The 24,738-nt window shown below is 40.0% G+C and overlaps 1 protein-coding gene across 1 annotated transcript in view; it reads right to left on the bottom strand.

Annotated features, from left to right (window-relative positions):
* plcg2 (phospholipase C, gamma 2) overlaps positions 1–24,738 on the bottom strand; it is a 155,199-nt gene that overhangs the window by 55,511 nt on the left and 74,950 nt on the right. The window contains 1 exon segment of the mRNA XM_052028688.1: positions 3,585–3,737. Coding sequence (XP_051884648.1) covers positions 3,585–3,737 — 153 coding nt within the window.

Here is a 24,738-nt window from a genome sequence, read left to right on the forward strand (position 1 = left end):
ACGCTGCCTGAATTGGACAGCATGTCTTATGAGGATAGGTTGAGTGAACTCGGGCTTTTCCCTTTGGAGAGGAAGAGGATGAGAGGTGACTTGATAGAGGTATATAAGATGATAAGAGGCATAGATCGAGTGGACAGTCAGAGACTTTTTCCCAGGGCGACAATGGCTAACAGGAGGGACATAATTTTAAGGTGATTGGAGCAAGATATAAGGGGGATGTCAGGGGTAAGTTTTTTACACAGAGAGTGGTGGGTGCATAGAACGCACTGCCTGCAGAGGTTATGGGGGCAGATACATTAAGGACATTTAAGATACTCTTACATAGACACATGAATGATAGAGGAATGGGGGGCTACGTGGGAGGGAATGGTTATATAGATCTTAGAGCAGGATAAAATGTTGACGTAACATTGTGGGCTGAAGGGCCTGTACCATGCTGTAATGTTCTATGTTCTATATTCTATGAAGTTATGGAAGGTGAAGGGAAGGGCAGTGGTTGTACAAAGCAAAGATTTACATGTCTAGTACAGCACAGTAAGGCAACACTGGTAACTGGCAAGAGTGGGTGGTGGTGGGGGAAGGCTGTGAGAGACCCAATAGTGTCGAATTATGATGAACCTTTTCCTCCCTCACAATTAAGGGAAGAAGGAGGGGACTTAGGAATTTTCAAATTAGGAGGAAATACTCGAAGGACACTTCCTGCACTTAGAAATTATGGCTTTGTTTCAGAGTTTTGACAGACCTGACTAAAAGATTTATCTGCTTTTTAGTCTGGATGGGGTAGTCCTGGATGGCACATTCAAACTAAAAAGCAGACAAATCTTTTCCCCTATTTGCCTGAGATCTGGTAACTCAGGCAATACTCAGCAACATATTAGAGAAGCTTAGGAGGAAAGAGGAACACACAGAAGCATTTGCTAACAGTTTATGACCTGTTTATAATAAAACACAAGGAGTTCGGTTGGATCAAAATAACTTGGCAGGAGACAATCTCCTACAGTGGTTCAAAATGATCATAGTTCTGTTGCAAAAAAAGGCATGTTGGGATTTGATCTGTGAGACCTATGCATGAGAGAAGCTTGGGTGTTGAGAAGGTATTCATTTGGAAGACAAACAGGACAAGGCTCCCACCAATGGAGCTATAAAACAATGGAAATGTGGTCCTGTGGTCATTGAAGTTAAATTCCTTTTAAATGACTATCAGGAAGCAAAAGCTCTAAAGGAGAAGTCTAATATATATTCCACATGTAAATGGCAACAAATGGCTCAGAAGTGAAGATGTCCCTGGGAGACTGTTACATTGCAGCAAAGCTGATGCATTGGACAGCAAACAGGTTTTATAATCTGAGCTCTGCTGGAGATTGTAGATTAGAAAGTAAGAAAGTTTGGAGGCTGTTGAAGGTTTGGTTGAAATGGGCGTATCTACATGATCAAGAGTTTACAACACGCGTTTTAAAATTTCGTTGAATTGTGTATGGTTATGTTGTACGCTAACCTTCCCACATAATTCTTTAAAACAATTAATATTTTGTTTTCTAACTGATTTATATTGTGTGAATGCTCTGTAAATTTTAATATGTTGCAACTTAGTTTGGTATGAAGTTTGTATGAGATACTTGAGAAATACAGAGAGACTGAGTAAGGAAATGAAAAGCTGGTAGGCGTATTTTAAGAGTGTGCTAAGAAGGATGAAACATAAAAAGGCGTGAGTGAAGAGAATCTAGATTCTGTTTGTATGAAAGTGTGTCTGACTGTTTGCCTAGGCGTTCCATGCTTGAAAGTACCTCTGTAAAAATCATAGGCTGTTTAGGTTCAGCAACTCTTCTCTGCAGAGGTGAAGGCTGTTAACCTTTTGTGATCTTGTCATTGTATTTGGAAGTGTTCAACTTTGTACAGTCTTAGAAGGAAATTTGAACTAAAGGCAGAAGATTAAAGTTTTTAATTGAGATAGGACTTTTTGACAGCTGTGAAAGATTAACATCGTAATAGATAAGATGCGGTCTTGAAGTCAAAATTCTAAGTTATAGTGTTTGGTTTTAAATTAATTTACCTTCGTGAAGTATAATTGGATTGCAGATAGAAACTATTTTTGTTTCATGCAATCTAAATTTAAATGAGTGGGATCACCAACACAGTTTGATTCAGTTACTGCAAGACCAGGAACTAATATTTCCGATTAACTCTTTCTGTACGGACAAAGAGAAAGAGCCGTAAATTTAGATTAAGAGAAAAAGTTTATTTAATCAATGTGATCAATTAAAACGAAAGAGACAAGGGAAAGATTTTGTTCCCTTCCTATATTATAAGTTGAAGAATTTCCTATATATTTTTAAGGGCAGATTCCTTTTGTAAAGCTTGGTTAAAATGGCAGACTTCACAAGCTATGTGAAGCTTCGACCTTGCTATCCTTCTGATGCAGGAATGTTGGAAACTTTGGTAATACAATAATTATTTTTCTTCAGTTTTATTTAGTACTTGGTCTGAGGAAACCCATAGGCACTTAAAGGAAGAATAGCAACGCTGTAATTTACTGGAGTTGATTGCAAGCATGTGCTCTCTGTCTGTCTATGTCTCTCATTCTTTCTTTCATTAGTTAGTAAGTATTGATATGAATTATATTCTGAGCAATAAAGACCTAACCCATAATAATTCTATGCAGTTCTGGTTTATGGTGTGAATTATATAGAAAATCTAATTATGGATATGATATACCTACGTATTAAAGCAAGACACTTTTGAAATTGATATTTTTGGAAATAGTTTGAGAATGAGTAGGATGTAATTTCAAATGCCATCTTTCTTAACAAGTTTCACCTATCTAACAGAAGGACAATTATTTTAAAAACAATCTAAACAGCAGGATCAATGGACTCCTTTGGTTTGATTTCTTTAGCAACTCTAAAATAGCTGTTATTCAGGATGCAAGCTTTATAGTGGAGAGCTTTAACATAGTCACTTGAAAAATCAATATAGTTTAGGTGACATCTGTCCCATTTTGTGAAGTTAATGCCTTATTTATTTTAAAATAATGGGCATCAAATAAATCCACAGCAAGTATTTTAGCTGTTGTGGATTTGGAAGTTCGGAAAAAGATGTTGGCATGGAAACACCTACCACCTGCATGGTCATCTCCAGTCACACACTTTCCAGACCTGGAAATATATTGCCATTTCTTTAAAGACGCTAGTTCTAAATCCTGGAAGTCCCTACCCAACAACATTATGAAAGTACCTTCACCAGAAGGACTGCAGTGATTCAACAAGGCAGTTCAACATCACCCATTAGGGATGGGTAATATGTACAAATGCAGAACAGTAATCCAGATGCAGTCATGTTAATGAAACTGCAGACTCTTGAGGAAAGCGGATTAAAGCACCTAGAATTCTCATCATTTTGAACAACATTTGCCTTCCAAATTTTCATCAAGCTTTTCTTTCCCAGAGGTTTCTGCTCTTCCTATCAAGATGCTCTGTCAATAACTCAGCTTTAATCTTCAAAATGGTGAATGGATTCATTGTATTGATCCAGAACTCAAGAACAATGACAACGATGGTGAATTATTTTGAACTGGTTCGAGCACTTACCTGCCAAACTGAGATGGTTCAAAACAAACTCAGAGCCGTAGAACACTGTGAAGCAGACATCATCGCTGTATTTGTCTCTTTGATCTTTTGAAATCTGCTCAAAGTCCTTCGAGTTTTTCCCAAGGCGGAGTTCTTTGATCTCTTGTAAATCAACTAAGAGCAAACAAAACATTTATAACAGATACTGCACATTGACTTTAGGTGAGAACATTTCATAGTTACCACAATATCTAAGAGAATACAAAGAGCAACATTTGTGACCAATGTTCAGTGAAATGCTGTGAATTTTGCCATCATTCACAGGGCAGCCTTTCTGCTTTTATTTAAGGTACCATGATATTGTCAGTATCCAAAGGATGTAAATATTGATTGCAGACACAGAACCCAGAGCAATTCTGTACAGTGAGATAGTCTGAATCTCAGTCATTTAATGAGTGTCTTGATTAGGTGCAGTATAAATAGAACTAGCATTTCCACTGAGCAGACAGCACAGCATCACATGGTTTGTCTTTTCAAAAAATAATGAAGTGCATGTTCCCAATATGTATCCAGTGCTCTGGATGTGCATTTCAACACGTTCTTTTTAACATTCCCCCCACTAATAAAATTTGCTTTCTGTCTTGTTCCTCTACACCATGTGCCATTTCCTGAACAAGAGTTCAGAGTTGTGTCTTTTGCCCAGACTTGCATCTCTACAGTTCTATAATCAACCACAAGAAGTTGCTGGCTGGTTTTCTTTCCCTCCCTGTGCAAAATGACCGTACTCCTCATAATAATCTGTGCCATTCCCTCAAATGGGGAAGGGATCACAAATCATACTGCTCTGCTGCATGGAATTGCTCTGGGTTCTGTTCCTAATGTCAATGTTTGCATGGAGATGTTGACATATTTTGTCCCCAAGAACGTGCAGCTGAAGCATTGCAGTGACACCAAACTCATAATTAAACTTATGTCCATTCCTTCACAGAGTTATGGTCTTACAAGAGGGAAAAGTATATTTATCTCTAAAATTTAGGTGAAATCTTCAAAACTTACTGAGTTGAATGCCCGGCACCTGTTTCATTTCAGTGATGCAGGACAAAAAGAAATGTCCTACACACCGTAAATGTCATTGTTAATCATGAATGATACAACACTAAAGGGGTGCATTCAGCCCATTTGAATTGCACTAGCTCTTTGGTAGAGACTGAAAATGAATTCAATTAACTTGCTATTTTTTCCCATAGTCCTGAAAATGAATAATAATGATATTAAAAGAAAGCCTCAAAACACTTGCCATGAAGGAGCAACATTCTCATCTCTATTTGCACGACTGAAATTGCTCTCTTGATTTTCTAACATGAGCTCTCAGTTCATGAATGCCACGGGCCTTGACCGCGGGAACAAGGACGGTGAAATCCTGTCCAGCAGGAAAAAGCGGTGACAGCAGAGGTGCAGGAAATAGGTGAGATACAGTCGAGAGCTCAGTCCACTATGGATGACCCACCTCATCTATTTCCTGAACCTCTGCTCTCACCCCTTCTCTTCTTGGCAGAACAAAAACAGAGTTCTCTTCATCTTTACCTTCCACCCACTCATCTCCGCATTCAATGTTTCCTTTGCAATTTCCATCAGCTCCAACAAGATTCCACCACTAGATGCATATTCCCATCCTCTTTCAGCATTTCATAACTCCTCTGTCCATGTTTCTGTTCCCACCTATCGCTCCCCGTCACATGGCGCTTTCTCATGCAACCGTAGGAGGGGCAACACCTCTCCTTTTACCTCTTCACTTCCCACCATTTAGGGACCCAAGCATTCTTGCCCAGGAGAAGCGTCGATTCACCTGCATTTCTTCCAATCTAGTGAACTGCTCTCGGTGTTCACAACGTCGCCTCATTGACACTGGAGAAACCGAACACAGATTGGCTGATCGCTTTGCTGAACACCTGCGGTCAGTCCACAGGAGTGACCCTGAGCTTCCAGTTACCTGTCACTTTAATTCACCGTCCCACTCCCACTCTGACCTCTCTGCCTGTGGCTCCTACGCTGTTACGAGACAGAACACGAGCTTGAGGATCAACAGCTCAGCTTCCACCTGGGCACATTGCAGCCTTCTGGACTTAACCATGAATTCTCTAACATTAGGTATCATGCTCAGAATCATTTCCACCTGCCGTACTTTTTTCATTTCCTCTGTGTGTGGTCTGGTCTGCTGGACATGTCCCAGTACGCTAGACCACATCAACCAAACTTACTCAACCATAGTACCTTATCTCATCTGCCCCATGTCTTCAGCTTATCTGTGAAATTCCCTTGGTTTCACTTACATTTTGCTGCTACCCCGACTAACTTATTTCTCTTTTTCTCAGGTCTGATGAAGGGTCCCTCGGCTGGGACACTTAAGTTTTCCTCTTTCCACAGAGGCCACCTAACCTGCTCAGTTTTTCCAACAATTTCCATTTTTGTTTTTACTTTCTTATCCTACATGCATAAGTCAAACCTGCCAGGCAAATCTTACCACCTTACTATTAACAACTTATTAGACAGGCCTAACAGCTTAATGGGCTGATACAGTCATGGATCACAGAGTTATACAGCATAGAAACAGGCCATTTGGCCCACCTTGTCTATACCGACCATCATGCCTATCTATACTATTCCCACTTGCCTGCATTAATTCCATATCCCTCTATGCCTTGCCCATTCATGTAAGTCCAGATGCCTATAAATTGTTATTACTGTTCCTGCCTCCACCACCTCCTCTGGCAGCTCATTCCAGATACCAACTATGCTTTGCGTGAAAAAGTTACCCCTCAGATCCCCTTTAAACCTCCTCCCTCTAGTTTTAGACACCCATACCATGGGAAACATCTACCCTAACTATGCCCTTCATAACTTTATATATCTCTGTTTTGTAACTTCTCAGCCTCCTTTGCTCCAGGGAAAACATACCCAGCCTATCCAGTCTCTACTGCAAACTCAAGCTTCCCAATCCAGGCAATATCCTTGTGAATCCCTTCTGCACTTGTAGTGTAGTGACCAGAACTGCACACAATAATCCAAGTGCAGCTAATCCATTAAGCCGTTTCGACTCACCCTATCACAGACGCTCTCTACATCCCTCCTCCATCTTCCCTCCGACTGAAAGCCCACTTGCATCTCTCCCTTTCCCAGTACAAAATGTTGGTTAGTCCGCACTTGGGGTTTGCATATAGTTCTGGTAACCACACTGCACTTTTTTCTGACCTTTATTCCCAGGCCCATATTTTGTGTGTTTTTTTTGTTTTAGTTTTAAAATAACTTTTAAAAGACATTTCCAACAAAATGTCCTTAAATTAAAATGATAGTATCTGCATTCAGGGTACATTCCAGCCCTGGTGGTGTCCTCCAGTCCCAGAATGTTTCCATGAGGCCACCATGTTGCTCCCTCTCCAGCGACATATGGGTACAAATGCAACCTTGGAACAGGGGCAGATGGCCAGGTCCAGATGACCCCTAACAACCCACTGCCTGAACCTGTCAATGGCCAACTTGGCCTGGCCCAGGAGCAGACTGATGAGAAGGTTTCCCCCCGCACCCCCCCACCCCCCACTGCCCCCTGCTGGTGTACACAAATCAGGAGTGTAGGGCTGAAATGCAGCCAGAATATTGCGCTTTCCTATCAAGTAATCATGTTTCACGTCTAATCTGCATGGTGAAGGATAACTCATGAGATGTTTAACCCATGGAACCAACAAAAAGATCTCAAACTTGGTCTGACCTTACAGTATGTCGATTTCTGCATATTCCAGTTCCCATAATATGAATGACAACTCTCACTTGATTCAATTGGACATCTGTAAGGCTCTGATGATCTAAATATGAAGTTGTCAGCTTTATGTAAGTTGTAGGCCTCACATCTGGATGATGAAGTCGTGTATATAACCAGGCCAGTGACAAGGAAGCACTGTTTCCAAAGGAGCCATCTTGTGGACGAGACATTAAAACAGAGGCCATATCTTGCTCTTCACTTAGACATAAATGATTCTACACCATACTGAAAGAGCAACAAGTGCTCTGCCCTGCACTAATCCTAAACTAATACCCAGAACTTGATCCCACATAGTTTGTGGGACTTTCCTGAATGTGGGACTTTCCTGAATATGTCAATTCCTGCACTCCGTCACCCATTCCACATCAAAACTACCTGTAAAACACATAGGGAAGCCCCCAGGTCACAAAGGGCACCAGGTAAATACAAACTTCTTTGTTAAATTTATATATCCATTTGTCAGCACAAGACATGGAGACAGAGAATGCAAACCTTAGCTTGTGTTGAATGGTTTTACCTAAATTATTTGCATTACTACTGGATGTAACAAGTAAATTGAATTATCAATGATTGTCATCACATTTGAAGACTACATTATCACATCTTGCTTTAATATCTTGGTCCCTTATTTCATTCACATGGTGCATCTCATTAAAACTGAGCCCAGAGGAAGTGCTTGCATGCTACAAGTTGCAAAACAGTTTTAATCAGGAAAATGAAAACATTTGTCCAAAGACTTCTCTATCTCCACCCTTTAACTGACAGTTACCCTATTCTCCACTGACACATTGACATTCACACGAAAGAGCTGCAAACTGATTCCAAGTCTGATTGGTTTTGTGCTCTGCAAGAAGCAGGTAGAGAAACTGCTGGCATGTTGCAGCAACAGATGAGAAATGTACACATGAACTACTGTAATAGGAAGAGCACAAGGAAGCGGTTTGCGCCACAGCAGTCCTCCCTGTGAAGCAGTGTACTACTTTATAGAAGTAACACGAGGGAGGAGTGAATTCATTTCTTTTAGCCTTCTGCATATGGAAATGTACTGTTAATCCTGCATGCTCAGTACCTTAATTATGGGGAAACACAGTTGGGTGGGCAACATGACTTTTCCTGCCTGATTAATCAAATGATGATGTGTCCTGTGTCACTTCCGTCTTTTCTCTAGGTCACTACAAGCCTTTGTTTCTTTAAAGCAATTTTTATTTACTGACCGTATCTTGAAATTTTCACAGAGACACCACTGTATCTCTTCCATTCAAAGTACAAATGACAGGCTTTAAAACGCATGACAAAATGGTTAATGCAATAGGTGGGCAGAAAGGTTGGACGGACATGATGGGCTGAAGGGCACATTTCTATGCTGTACAACTTTATAACTCTGTCTGCAAAAGAGGACAGATTTCTTCTGCTGACTACATTCCCCCACCTCCGCCACCCATCCCTCTTATTTATCCCCCACAACCATCAGCATGACCTTCAATTGCCCTGGGGTCAAATGCTGGACTTTCCTTCCTGAAGACCTCCACTTTCTTACCCCTCCTCTTTTGTTTCAACTCACACCTCATTACGCTCTTCATTAGGCCCTCTAATTTCGCTTCTTTGCCAGATATCTGCTTTCTTTAACCCCATGATAAATGATTTGAATGGTGGTTGGCACTGGTGCCAATAAGCTCGCACAAGACTCAGGTGAATCCACCACAGATTTTCTTTTCCCCAGTAATTTATTCAGATGGGCATGAAGAATTAAAATGTGAAGGGACCAGAGCTGTGAAGGAGATGCATATCAATTGACGTCTGAGAAAATGCATGGAACTAATTTCAAAAGGGACCAGAGTTGTGAAAGAGATATCAACTGATGTCCTGAAAAAAAATGCATGGAATACTGGGGTCAAAATGACCATTAATTTACAACGCACTAGGTTTACATTACCTCTTGCTGTGTAGATGGACAATAACTGATTAATTAAGATAAACGACTGGCGGAGCAATATGGACCTCTGAAGAGAACAAATGACCACATTATACTTCTGCAGTTTTGCAGAGGCATGGCACTAAACAAATAACATGGATAAATTTCAATATCACTCATTTTAGTAGAATATTTCAGGGGTGTAGATAACCACCAGCAGTTCAAATAGTTTACGAGACTTTGCATTTGTCTGAATGGCTGCAAACCACAAATAACATCAGAGAATGTACAAAATATACCATGTGCAGTGCAGCACTTCCAGAGGGAGAAGTACAAGTGATACTCCACTTTAAATAAAGCAAAATCTCAAAGACTCTACAGATCAAGCAGTGTCTGTTGAAAGACAAACAGAGTTAATGTTTTGGGTTAACTCTGAAATGTTAGCTCAGTTACTCTCTCCACAGATGCTACCTGATATGCTGAATATTTTCAGCATATTCTGTTTTTACTTAGCATTTCATTTTGCCATACTTTCACCAGATGGAATTGGAGCTGTATCCAGAGGTCTGGACTATTGTTTAGATACATTGTTGTTTGAATCCCACTTGGGAAATTTAATTTCAAATGAATAAATAAGTCCAGAATTAGGAAATCTGGTTTCATGAATGATTACCATCAACAACTGGACTGTTGTGAAAACTGGCCTGGTTCACTAATGTACCCCGGGGCATGAAATCTGTCAGCCTCGCTTCATCAGGTTTATGTGCAGCTCTAGTAATGTTGTTGACTCAACTGCTGACCAAAGTGGACCTGCAGACCATTTGGTAGACATTAAATACTGACCTGACAAAAAAAATTGTAACGGTTTAGAGGTAAACAAGTTTTGGGATAAAGAGAATGTAGTGAGGGGAAAAGAGGTCAAATGGGAAGCTCTGTTGGAGTAGAAGTCAGGAGAGGTTAAATGGCAGAAATGGCAAAAGAAGGTTGCAACATGCCTTGTTGAAAGACGAGGCATTTAAGAGGCTCTTAGACAGGCACATAAATGTACAGAGTATGGAGGGACATGGACATTGTGTAAGCAGAAGGGATTAGTTTAATTAGGCTTTTAATTACTTGTTTAATTAGTTCGACACAATATCGTGGACTGAAGAACCTGTTCCTGTGCTGTACTGTTCTATGTTCTATGTTCTTGACAGGATGCTGTTCCTCAACTTCATTGGAACAGTGCAGGAGGATGTGCTCAGAGGTAGCACAATGGGAATTGAATGGAGATTGAAATGTCAGGTGTCAGCTCACGTGTGTTGCCAAAATGGAAGTGTTATGACAGAGGGTGTACTGAACTGTAAGAAATACAAATACATTACCATTTAACCTGCTGGGTGTTTCCATCATACAGGGGCTCCCTGGGTTACCGAAGACCTGATTTTTGGAAATCTGACTTTACTCAAATTCTCCCATAAATTTTAAAGAATTTTTCATAATGATAAGAATAATGTTTCATGGTACTCATTAATAACTGGATACAGTATATATTCCATTCATTTAATAATGGGTAGTGTTTGGGTGAATATTCAATGAGATGAAGGAAGTATATGGAGAGAACTATAATATGGGAAGCTATAGACAATGGAGATTTCTGACTTACAGAAAAATCGACTTAAGGACAGTTCTCAGGAACAGAACCCTTGTGTAACCTTGGGACTGCCTGTAATCTGTTTTACTTTGGATTATCCACCTGCAATATTTTGCCTTTGTACTCCTAACCCCAAGCAAATGAGTTATTTGAACTCATTTTCCACTGGTTAGAATTCATGAACCTTCAATTGGAATGGCTGATAGAATTAAAAAGGAGATAATTCAACACAGGGAAATCATGAAAATGTGTAGTACTGACTGAATACCAATTAATGTTTACAATCTAATACTGGGGAGTTCAAAGGTATTCACAGTTTGATATTAAGCTTTTATACAAGGTTTCACCAAAATTATTTTGATGAGAAAGTAGCTATTTGAACTTAAGTGCTCTATAATCTACCACCAAAATGAGGAGAGACGAACAAGGCAGAATAAAAATAGAAACCAGTTTACAATGTGTTATTATCAGTCATCCTGCATTACCCCTTACGGACATATAAATCTTCTGTTAAAATTGTATTTTCAACAGTTCACTGCATTCTATAAAAACAACTGCTATATCAATGGGATTAATGTTGCATTTATATGTATCAGAGCATCATGCAGTTAACACAAATGTTTCACGAATCTACATCCAGTCCTAATGCTGTTCCTGTCAGACTGAACTGCTTGCCCCTGGTTTAGAATTACTTGTAAATTTGACTCATGCACTGTTCCTCATTCTCTTTCTTTTAATTCCTTTCTCTCACTTTCCATTCTCTCTCATCCTTCTCTTCCATTCACTTCACTCTTTTGCTGAATGAAGAGTTTCATTTCTGGAAAAGCCAGAGAAAACTGATATCCTGGCTGCACCAGATACCATATCCGTGGTAGCAACATCTCTCTAAATGATGGTTGTTTTAGTAAACCACAAGCTGGTGAGCACATGAGCAGAAAACTGAGTTGTTCAGTTTCTGATTTTAATTTTAATTTTATATAATCTGGAAATTTATTGAGTATCTTACCAGACACTGTTAGCTCTACAATGATGTTAAGTAGTCAGTGCACAGGCATGGGAATGGTTGCTGACATAAAATACTAGGAAAGCAACATTCCTTTAGACTGCTCACTCACTTCAAGAGTATTTGTAACCAGGCCACAAGTGAAGGAAATGCTTGCATAGATGCATCTGCATAGATGCATACTTAAATGCATTTCTTGTTTAATGTTATTTTGTAAATCATCTTTGTTACAATTAAAATCTTTTGTTTGCACACACCTCATTTGTACACACACCTTGTCTGCATTTCCTAACTTCCTTTTTACCACTTGACTGTGCAAAAGTGTGAAAAAAAAACAACTGATTGGAAGTTTGTTTCTCATCTCTTCCAACTATAATCTCAACTAACTTCAAGCTGAAAGAATAAAATGTGAAAGTGTCAAATGCATTAGCAGTGCTTGGACAGTTACACGGAGGATTTTTTATTACTTTACCTTCTAACGGTTTTTAATGAAAAAAACTGCCAATAATATTTGAAGAATACAAGGGGATAGGAATATGCTCACACTCAGAAAAATTATATTATGGCGTTGAAAAGTGGCTTAATCCAAAGCAGAACAATTCTGCTCACACTTCTGAAATTTTGGGAAATTCGTTTCCTCAATTCACAGTGGGACTTTTATTTTCCTAAGCTCTTTTTCCTCATTGTAAACCCCCCCTCCCCCAATCATGTTTTACTTACTACTTCATCTGAAATTATGCTATTTAAATGGAGGGAAGGGTTAGATAGATCTTAGAGCAGGATAAAATGTCGGCACAACATCGTGGGCCAAAGGGCCTGTGCTGAGCTGTAATGTTCTTTGTTCTAAGTTAAAAGGCCAGTACTCAAATTAGATTAACACATGCCTTGACTGCTTTGCACAAGGAGTTCAAGGTTACTGTAACCCTCAGCTTCCTAGACTCAGGGTCATATCAGGTTGCTGCCACATCTCACAACATGCTGCTGAATTCCAAGCAGTGGAGACTTCATTGCCCTTTTCCTCCAGAAGCCATTGTAGGCATACGCATTTACCTGCATGGCAGGCTTCCTAAGTATAGACATTCAGAGACGGCACTCATGTCTTTACAGTGATTCTCCTGAAAACCTCCTGTCAAAAACACCAGGCTGTGACCCTTGAGGGTCTTCATGGCTCCGTGCATAAGGAATCCACCTCTAGCAGGCATTGTTCTTCACCGGCCTGCCCAGGTCCCTCTGACCCTCTTCCATCTCCCTCCCATCACTTGAGCTTCCACTTATTCAACAGCAACACTCCCCTGTATTGTGTTATGTCCCTTTAAGATGTAGCTGCAAAGATCGCACCTATTTGTTGCATGCTCTCAGCTGCAAGAAGCTGCAACCCATCAGTAGGCAATGGCACATGGAAATCAACAATATCAATTACAGTCAGTTTCAGAGTGCCAGTACACAGGGAAATACAACAATGTTTTGTGAAATCCACTATTGAGTTCTTGCTCTTTTGGCTACCTTCAGTGTTACTATCAGTGTATATTTTTATAAGAAAAGTTTAGGAACTGAGTGTACCGTGAGATTTGGCCTTTAGTACATCTTTATTCCAGACACTGTCACTGGTTGACAGTTGAGGTTCTTCAATGGAGGGTGTTTTGTTGAGAAAGTAGCCAAATGCAAAAGAGAACCGGCAAAAAGGTAGTGAATTTGCTGCTGGAGGGAGTAGTGGGCAAGTGTGAAGTAAATAAAGGTTCTCAAGGCAGAGCAGTGGTGGTGAAGAAGGCATTTGGCTTGCTTGCCTTCATCAGCCAGGGTAACGAGTGCAAGAATTGGGACATCATGTTACAACCGTGCGAGACGTTGGAGAGACCATACATGGAGTACTGTGTGCAGTTTTGGTCACCTAGATATAGGAAGGAAGTCGTTAAAGCTGGAAAGGGTGCAGAAACGAAACACAAGGATGCTACCAGGACTGGAAGGCTTGAGGTATAAGGTAAGACTGGATAGGCTGGGGCTTTTATCCCTGGAGCGTAGGAGGCTGATGGGTGACCTTATAGAGGTATATAAAATCATGAGGGACATAGATAGGGTGAATGGTCACAGTCTTCCTCCCAGGTTAGGGGAGTTTAAAGCTAGAGGGCACAGGTTTAAGGTGAGAGGGGAAAGATTTAAAGGGGACCTGAGGGGAAACTTTTTCACACAGAGGGTGGTGGGTATATGGAACGAGCTGCCACAGGAACTGCTGGAGGCAAGTATAATTACAATGTTTAAAAGACATTTGGACAGGTACATGGATAGAAAAGGGATACGGGCCAAATGCAGGAAATGGGATTCACTCAGATAGACATTTTGGTTGGCATGGATGAGTTAGGTCTGTTTCCATGCTGTATAACTCTATGACTCTATAAAAGCTCTGAAGATCCTACAAGAGATGGACTTAATAATGTCAATATAACAGAACCATGTATCTAATTGTTTTGCCTAAATTTCCTCATTTGCCTGCCCACAGACTAAGCTACCTTTCAATGTGGCAAACGCCCAGTCATGGCAGAATTGAATCCTCAGATGCGGAAAACGATCAGAGAAGAAAAGAGTAATTTCAAAAGGGACAACATGAAAGTGGAAAGATCTGATGTCTACAGAGAATCAGAACAGAAGTCAGGATGCAAGACAGGTTAATAGCAAAGGTACAAAAATGGAAAGCCTTAAGAAGCAACCAAAGAAGGGGTTGTTGTGATTGAGTTTGTGACATCCAAGAAAGTACTAAATGCATAATATATAATTGGAACTAAAATCGTCAAAGCCTGGAAAGACATAGCAATTCAGGCAGCATCTCTGAAGAGAGAAACAGTAAACATTTCAGTGTCATGATCTTTCATCAGAACTGGGAAAATTTAGAAAACAGGTAAGTTTTAAGTTGGAAAGAAGGGGGAGGGGTGCAGAAAACAAAGGAATATAGATTGACAGATTGGAGACAATGAGAAAATGGATGACACAGATTTCATGTCGACTGAGAGAGGGCAGTGAGGACTGATTAATAACCATTAATCGGGAGGAGGTATAAATGGAGGAAAAACAGGAGTGAGTGAAACAAAATTTACAAAAATACGTTGGAAGAACAAGATACAAAGCAAAGTAGTTGCTGAAAATCTGAATTAAATAATACTGGGAAAGACCAGTAGGATCAGGCAGCATGTATGGAGAGATGAAAACTGAACTACATCTAGAACTGGCCAGGGACTTAGAAACAAAAAAAGTGCATATGCTGGAAATCAGAAACAAAAACAGAAAATCCTGGGAACACCCAGGAGGCCAGGCAGCATTCATGGAGATTTAAACAGAATTAATGTTCCAGGCCAACGAACTCCCACCATCTAATGTCATTGACACAAAATGGTAACATCATCCACCTTCCCACAGATGCCGTCTAGCCTGTTGAGTACCCTCAGCATTCTCTCCTCTTACAATAGAACTGTCCAGTTCTTGACAAAATCTGATAAGGCTAGTTACCTGAAGTTGTTGAATTCAATATTGTCCCAAAGACTGCTGTATGGCTAAACATAAGCTGAGATGTTCCTTGAGTTTACACCTGGCTTCACTGGAGGTCAAGGACAGGAAGATCAGACTGTGGGATGGGGAATTCAGGATCAACCTTGTGGACTGAACAGAGGCATTCTGTAAAATGGTCACCAATCTGTCTTTGGTTTCTCCAACCTCAATATGAAGACCACATCATGAGCAATGAAGGCACTATACTAAATTGGAAGAAGTCCAAGTGAATTGCTGTTTCACTGGAAACAGTGGTTATGTCCTTCGAACATGAGAAGGGAAGTGATAAAAGGGCAGGTGTTGCACCTCCTGTGGTTGTCAGGAGAAGAGGAAGGGCTGTTGGTGGAGATGGGAAAGTGAACCAGGGAATCATGGAGGCAACAGTCCAATTGGAATGCTGAAAGGGGAGGGGGTGCGGAAGATGCATCTGATGTTGGAATCCCATTGAGATGGTGGAAATTACAATGGTGATCCACTGAACTTGGAGGACGGAGGAGTGGAAGGTGAGGACAAGGTGAACCCTTATCTTTGCTCAGGGTGGCTGGAGAGAGGGTGAAAGTACATGGGGGAAATAGAGCAGTTGATTCTGACAGCCCAATCGACCACAGTGAAGGGAGATCATGGTTAAGGAAAACTGAACTGCTGTTGTGCAAAATTTTATGTTAACAGAATAAGTGTCATGCATATTTATAGAGACTGTTATATTGAAGAATCATTGCTGAACAGGATATGAGATTAGATACGTATAAAGTTTTTCTGGGAATAGTGATCCATTGGAATTATGAGCTCCTGCAGTGGATACTTCATGTAGTCAGATATAGCTCATTGTGAAAACATCTGAATATGGGAACATTAAGAAACTGAGTAAATTAATAATTAGTCAAATTTATAATTGTAAATATTTAGGCAATTGCATAACTTTATATATGTAGAAGAGGAATTGTGGCTGGGGGAGAAGGTGGTGAGGGATGAAGTAGGATCATGGAGGAAGCAGGTGAACCTGTTTGAATGCGGAAAAAATTAATCCTCCCAGCCCACATACACTGGTGTAAAGGTATTAACCCATCTTGCTACCCTTTACCTGCTAAATGTTCAGAGACTTGGGAAAGTTCATCCAAAAAGTATGGAAAAAATGTAAAGAATGGGGAAATGGAGGGATATAGTCTTCTTTAAGGTTCCCAGTGACTGCACTGCCCCTGAGAGCAGTTCAGTTGTCACCTGCTCAAAATAAAAATCTGAAATTTTTACATTTAAAACTTGTTATGCAAAGCCAACTCTTCTATGGACCCCAGTGTGTCATCAATCAAATGACATTACTGAATTTTCTCTGATTACCTGTGTTGTGTTGATATGCAAAAGAACCAGGAAGAGACTGCAAGAATAAATGCTGTTTTGTGAGAAGAAGTTCTCAAGGCTGACTTCATTTATATAACCAATTTGTTTAAAAAAGTTAATAAATTCTGGTAATTGTAAGGTTCTATGCAAAACAGGTCTTGCTACAATGAAGCAAATTCTGTGCAGCTTCATCTCATGCAAATTAGTTCACTCAAATGAGGTTGGACTCTTTTGTCTCATCCTTACTTTGTGCAAAACACAGGAAGGTTTCACAGGAAAATGTTGGAAAAACAAAACAGGTGCCCAGAGGTCAGAATGTGGTACAAAGCATTTGTTATTACAAAAGCAGGGGTATATAAATATATACTTCATTCAACGTTTCTTTTGTTCACTTGAAGGTCCATGCATTGAATGTTAACTCTGTTTCTCTTTCCACTATGCTACCTGACCTGCTGAATGCTTCCAGCTTTTTCTGTTCTTATTTTAATGTTTCCTTCTATACCAGACAAGAATTGCCCACAAGGTACAGGCCTTCCAAAACAAGTTACTCTGGTGATCCTTGGGATTTTCTGACTGACAGCAATCTCAGACTCAGAGGGCAAATACGATGAAAACTGGTGAAAGTGAGGAGATGGGGCTGGCTTTGACACAATGCCCTAAGCAACTTGCACTGACACTATTTGAGAATTACAAAAATGGATTCCCAAATGGACCTGGTAAAAATCAAAAAGGAAAGAGATGAAGGTGTATAGCCTGATAAAGGATGTCATCTTCAGACAGGCCACAGACTGGCAACTGCAGTTTCCCTATCTAGAAAGCCAAATGCCATTTGAGGCATTGGCTTTAAAGCCACACGTATGGTCTTAGACTTTAGAGACCAAAAAATTGCAGGTGACAAAATAGTTTGAACAGAGAGATCCACTGGAGATTTGTCTAGAAATCTGCACCATTCTTGAATCATGTGTCTACCTCTATTTTTGGCACCATTCTTGTTGAGACCAAACAGTAAAATGAGATCTATAGCACCACTCTGGATGTGTATATGTGATCAAATGCATTTAATTTAGATGAGAAAGTAAAAGCACAGAAGGGAGGCATCTGGCCCATCATGTCTGTCCTTCCCCCAAGAGCTACCATTTCATTATTCTTCAACTACTTAGAAAAATAACAACAATTATCATGCCTGAAATGACAAAATTTACTCAGAAAATTGGCAGAAGGTACATCTGATGCAGCCCTGAGGAAGAGCTCAGGAAAACATATCTTCTTTCTCCATTCCCTCCAAGCAGAACCCGAAACTCAACTTGGGCAGATAAACCTGGCAGCCTTTCAGGTGAAGCAACTGTAGATGCTAAACTGTATGTTGACTCTCCGACAATTGGTGTACTGGTCCTCAGGTTATTTAGGGTTCTTCTTTGTGAGAGAAAATGAATTATCAGCAGAAAAATATAAAACTTTTTTTAATGGAGTGCATTTAATGGAGTGCATGGACTGCATGTGCTTTTATACCACACACTTCCCGTTTCAAGAAATCCTCCTATGTGGAATCTATTTTCCTTTTGACTCGATCACTCTGTCACCTCGTTGTTGATTTTTCATTCTCCATCCCCATTAAACCAGCCAGTCCATAACTGTGCCAGCTTTGCTTTACATTACACAAATCTCTCACACTCATTTCTATACAATGATTGACCCAACCTTTGCTCCCAAAATCCCACTGCTTCATATTTAAGATCCTTGCACCAGGAAAGTGATTTTTATGTGTAAATTGTGCATAAAAGTCAAAATTCTTGTTGGCATGTTTGCAGCCTAAGATCAACTGATCAGGAAATTGGACTGGGCAGTTCTGGGCATGACTCATCCCGAGGAAGGTTTTATTTCACCATTGCATTTCCCACATGTGATGATGTCATTGACATGCACAGCTTATTCTAACTTAATGACATAAATTGGATCAGAAGGTCATGTCTTCCAAAATTTTGTCATTAATTTATATTAAAACGAGAAGTACATCATGCTGAAAGCAGTGAAATGTGCATAAATTGTCTCCCCAAGGACATTGTTTTCATATTCAAAAATTCTTTCTTGAAATTATTATTTGTAAAATGAAAAATTACAGGAGCAGGCATCTGTAAAGATCAAGGCTTCTGTGAACTGTTAAGTGAGGTTCACAGACCCCTTGGTCTTGGAATGCCATCATTAGGGGGATTTCCCCAGGAGATCCTGTGTCATTACCTTTCCACCTTCCTTCCCACAAGCTCCCTTCACCTGGCCTCTGTTTTCTGTGATTCTTGCTCCCATTCTCCTTTATGTCTTTGGCAGCTGCCATGTGTCAAATGTGTAAGCTGGAATTTAATGCTCTCAGAAGGAAGAAAACCACAGTTTCAACTTTGCTTTTGCGCTGTACACAGTACCATTAACTTAATTAAAAATGCTCAAAGTGCTATGTCTACACATTGGTGTTTAAAATTCTCCCCATCTCCATACTCTCTCCAACTTTACAACTCCCTCCTACATTCTTCTGATTCAGCTTTCTTGTGTATCCCTCATAGCTCCTCCAAACCTCTACCCATTCCTCCTTAACCCTCTCCAGTCTCTTCAACAGGCCAAATGTAACTGTAGCTGCCTCGTTGCATTCTCTGGAAGTTCTTCCTTAAAACCTTCCACTACAACCCATTCTCCACCCTCACTCCACCTTCTTTAAGCCCCTCCTTTTCTCTGATCAAGCTTCTGGTTCTTTGACTTGGCATTTATTTTGAACATCTACAATAAAGGAACTACATAAATGCTATCTATCTGCAAGGATTGAGAAGCTAATTTAGATTAGCTTTGTTAATGACTTTTCCTTGTTCCACTGCTTCACCAAGCATGTTGGTATAGTGGTAAGGGCCTATTGTAAAGATCTAGAGACGTGAGCTCATGCCCAAATTAAATTTGGTGAATTAAATAAGGCTGTAATAATAATAATAAATAAAATATAAAACTATCATTTTATTGTTAAAAAGCATCTAGTTCTCCTGTGCCCTTTAGGCGAAGGATTCTTACATTTTAAGCTGGGACAGTCTCTCTGTAACTCTAGACCCACAGTAATCTGGTTGACTGAAACAGCCCAGCAAATTGCTCAGTTGTCAAAAAGTTGGGCTTACTGCCAATTACTCTAGGCCATTAAGGTTGGGCAATTAATGACGGTTTCCTGAAATATGGTGACTAGAAATGGAAATGGTACACTAATTGTGGACCTAATCAGAGCTTTATAAAGACTTCTCTGCTTCTTTAGGAATATAAATCTTTGAAGGCGACAGGCCCAGTTAAGAAGGCCTACACATGCATTAGGTTTATAAATGGAGGGTCATGTGCACCAACCAAGTGAAACAGTGGAGAATATGTTTAGAACTCTGCTTCCAAACTTGTTTCCATTGAGGTCATTGTATACTCTTACATCAATCACCCAGTCCACACAACCACAAAATAATTTCCATCTCACAGGGTACTAAACATCTATAAAACATAGGTTGGGCTTCAGCTGGAGTAGCTCAGGGCATCAAACTTTAAGAAGGCTGCCTTGGAGCCTGTGCAGAGGAAATTTTCTAGAATAGGACCAGGGACATCAGTAACTGAGCACTGGCTCTGTTCTGCTCAGAGTGGTGAAGAGTAATCAGTGATTTTAAGTATTTAAAAGCATTAATGATAGAATAAATAATGAGACTCTGCTTCCAGTGGCAGAAGTGATCCAGGCCAAGTAGATTTAAGATAATTGGCAAAAGCAAGAGGGAATAAAAAATTATATTGTGAATTGTAATGAATTGGGAACCACTGCCTTGAGGTGGGGTGGAAGCAAATTTAATATTAATTGCAGTGGTATGGGGAAAGAGCAGAGGAATGGGATTAATTAGAACTTTCAGCGAGCTGTCACAGACACAGAGCTCTCCTGCTGCCTCACATCAGCACAGGTCATTTTAACAGCCCAACAGCTTGATTATCACCAGGCAGATGAGATTTAAATCATTCCAACTCTTTCCCAAATCACATTTGGTGTTAGTAATCAAATGTGTGTTACCTTTCAAAATCTAATCATTCTAGGGAGCTTGCTGGATGAGAACTGACCAAGGTCTGAAGTCTGGCTCCACTGGTGCAGAACAAGATAATCTGCCAAATATCAGATCTTTGACAAGTTTAGACACTTTGCATTCAGCTGCTTGTCCCCTTCTGCAAAATACTAACTTCTAAATGCAAAATGTCAAAATGGCCTTCTAAACATGTGTGTTAATATTGCAGCTATTTGGCCATCTGCTTGCCTGCAGCAATAGTGGTTACTCTGCACAACAGAGCCACAATGATAAAGCTGTCATTGCTGCCGTATATAAATTACACCTGACCGCATATCTGTACAAGTATAAAACGTTCTCATTGATAAAGGAAAAACAAGACTGAGAGACTATTTGAATAGCAATACAGGTGCTATTTATGATCCAGGTGTATTTCCAAGTCTTATTCAACTCTGTTACATATCAAGTATCTTTACTATAAAAACAACGGTGAAAGAGCCCTAAAATACTGATTATTTCCTTGCAACACATGGATAAAGGACATGTTTTTCACTTAGGTAGTATAACCTTAAAAATCCAAACTTCACTTCTGGTTTTAGAAGATCTCCATTTCGGATGAATAAAATATGTACATTTTCCCAAAATATTCATATAAAGAACACAGGAAATACAACGGATGCTGCAAAATTCACTGACACTTAAAGTAGCAACTTAGGAACTGGCTGTGGACTAGCAGATAAAATCAATGAAGGAAGAAGAATCTTTTGCTCAGAATGGCAAAATGACACACTGAAAAAGCAAAGGAGCAACTATATATATTTTCTTATGGATTACAAGATTCGAGTTTACTTCCACAGTAACATGCTAAATGTTCATTGATAAACTTCAAGTTCTTTAGATAACCTTCATTTGTTTTATCAGACTGGCGGATTTCCTTTGAGTTTAGATCACTTGCTAAGCACTTGAGAACACTTACTTCAGCATATATGGTCACTACATCAGTTAGACACAAACGCATGTTTCATCGGGAACCTCAAACAGGCATCAGGCACCCTATTTACTTATGTGAAGACCCTTATTTCATAGAGGCTCTCTATGAAACATGTGTTTGTGTCTAACTGATGTAGGGACCATATATGCTGCAGTAAGTGTTCTCAAGTGCTTGGCAAGTGATCTAAACTCAAAGGAAATCCGCCAGTCTGATAAAACAAATGAAGGTTATTCAGACATGGTTGTGTCATGACAATGCTGATGCTGGTTACGTTAGGTATGTTACTTCCCATTCTGATCAAATTTGACTGTTGTGGGTGTCTGTGACTGATTTTATATGCATAATTTATGTGAAATTGTCATCCATTCAGTCCATTTTTTTCTGGAAAAATGACCCTGATTTTATTCAAGAAGTATCTGTTTCCTGCCTTCTACAAAAAGACTATGTTTGGCTTTTATTTGCTGTGGTCATACAGTTTATCTCCACTCTAGCCCAATGGGTGATGCAGTAATGGCAATAATATGCTGTTGAGGAATAGGTCCTGATGCCAGTGATAAGCCTTTACCAATATTGTGGCTGATACATTCCTGACTCAGGATGAGTGAACACACTCTATCCACCCTGTTGGATTTTTAGTTGGTGGCTTAACAACTATAAAACTAATGCAACATCTTTGAATTTTCTGGTCAACTGTTTTTGAGCAGATTGCAATCAAAAAATGTTCTTATGGAACTAAAGTCTGAGATCAGTGACGAATTCACAAAACATGGAATACTTTAAAAGATTCTTGTGAAAATACAGGAAAAGTTCTGAAAATTGATAGCTGAATAAAGTCAGCTGTTACCAGGATTTTATCAGAGAGGGTGCCAGAGAGTCAAGTTTTTAATGGAAGCATTGCACAGAATAGCTAAAATCTGTTGTTTATTAAAAGGGGGATGCTGCATAGTTCTGGGTTTCTGGAATCAATTAATTTCAATGAATGGGTGTTACATGGTTTTACTTACTGGTGAAAAACGTAAAATGACTTTCAGCATTTTGATCAAAGCTAACGAGATGTTAATTAAGGACAAGGTAGAACAAAGGTTGAAAATTATGATTCCCATTCATGAGGTTTTGTGCTGGATTAAACATTTTATTCAGAGTAGATATTGTTAAAGTATCTACATACCTGCCATGGTGTTCTACACCTTTGAGATGTGGACAACATGTCTGGGACTAACGGTTCTCTGCATGTTCACCCAGAGATCAGCGTAAATTGGTTGCAAAAGTGATTTAAAGGATGGTAGAAGTTTGGACATGAGTGAATTACTTGCTTGACTACATTGCACTTAGTTCTCCTTGATCTCCAACCACAAGACCAGCTGTGCACCCCACTCTCAAATTGGGTCCAGATTTTAAGCCATGACAGGTCATTAAGTTCATCCTTCTGGCCTTTAAAATTCAACTTTCAGCATTTTTATAAAGTTATTTTCACTGAGATCTGCACTGTTTCTTTCAGAGGTGTTTAAATTTATGGATGGGTTTAAGTATGGATCTGGCATTTTCTTGACTCAAAGTTGCCACGCAAGTTAAGAAGGAATGGTTAAGAAGATGTATGGTGTGCTGGCCTCTATTAGTCGGGGGACTGAGTTCAAGAGCCGCAAGGTAATGTTGCAGCTCTACGGAACTCTGGTTAGACCACACTTAGAGTACTGTGTTCAGTTCTGGTCGCCTCATTATAGGAAGGATGTGGAAGCTTTAGAGAGAGTGCAGAGGAGATTTAACAGGATGCTGCCTGGATTAGAGAACATGTCTTATGAGGAAAGGTTAAGGGAGCTAGGGCTTTTCTCTTTGGAGCGACAGAGGATGAGAGGCGACTTGATAGAGGTATATAAGATTATGAGAGGGACAGATAGAGTGGACAGCCAGCACCTTTTCCCCAGGGAGGTAATGGCCAGTACCAGAGGACATCAGTTTAAGGTGAGTGGAGGAAATTTAGGGGCAATGTCAGAGGTAGTTTTTTTTTTACACAGAGAGTGGTGGATGCCTGGAATGCCCTGCTGAGGGTGGTGGTAAAGGCTGATACAACAGGAACATTTAAAAGGCACATGGATGTAAGAAAAATGGAGGGTTATGGACTGTGTAGGAGGGAAGGGTTAGATTGATTGTGGGGTAGGTTTATATAGGTCAGCACAACATTGTAGGCCGAAGGGCCCATATTGTGCTGTACTGCTCTATATTCTATGTTTCAGATGGAACTACGGTAAAGCCATTTAGTAAAAGAGTGAGATCTAACAGAACAGGGCCTAAACTGTAATCAGGTTCTCTTCACCGATATCCATCTCCCAGTATAGATTCCTGTTCACTACCTCCCTCCCCCAAACCATCCATTCCCTTTATGCTCTCTCAGCCACCCTCCGCATTTTACCCATCATTAGACCCTTTGGCCAGCCCGACCGTTACCTACCCAACAGCACCAGAGGATTAACTTCACCACAAGAACTGTAGTGGTTAATGAAGGCAGCTCAAGGATCATTCCTAAAGAGTATAAGCAGCCAGCTTTTCCAACAACACCCACATGCCCCAATAAAAGTGATAGGAAGCTGGGTGTTTACTTCAAATCCTTGATTCATAGTGTCTAGAAATTCATCCCAGTTTTGCTAAATACATCACAAACTAGCACCAGTGTTAACAGAATGAACTTCAAGAGCACTGTACAACCTGCCAGTGTTACTACACAGTGCATCAACAACACTGACAAGGGATGGACTTCCAGGCAAAGGCGATTAAGGATTAATGTTCCATTTCTTAAAACTGATGGACACCAACAGAAAATTATAGGCTGGTATACAGGAGCAAAACTGATCATCTACTCTGGAGAAAATGATGATTGATAAATCTTCAACTAGTATAAATCTCCAGAAATAA

This window comes from Pristis pectinata, chromosome 13 (genome assembly GCF_009764475.1).
Source record: "Pristis pectinata isolate sPriPec2 chromosome 13, sPriPec2.1.pri, whole genome shotgun sequence".
Classification (NCBI taxonomy): Eukaryota; Metazoa; Chordata; class Chondrichthyes; order Rhinopristiformes; family Pristidae; genus Pristis; species Pristis pectinata.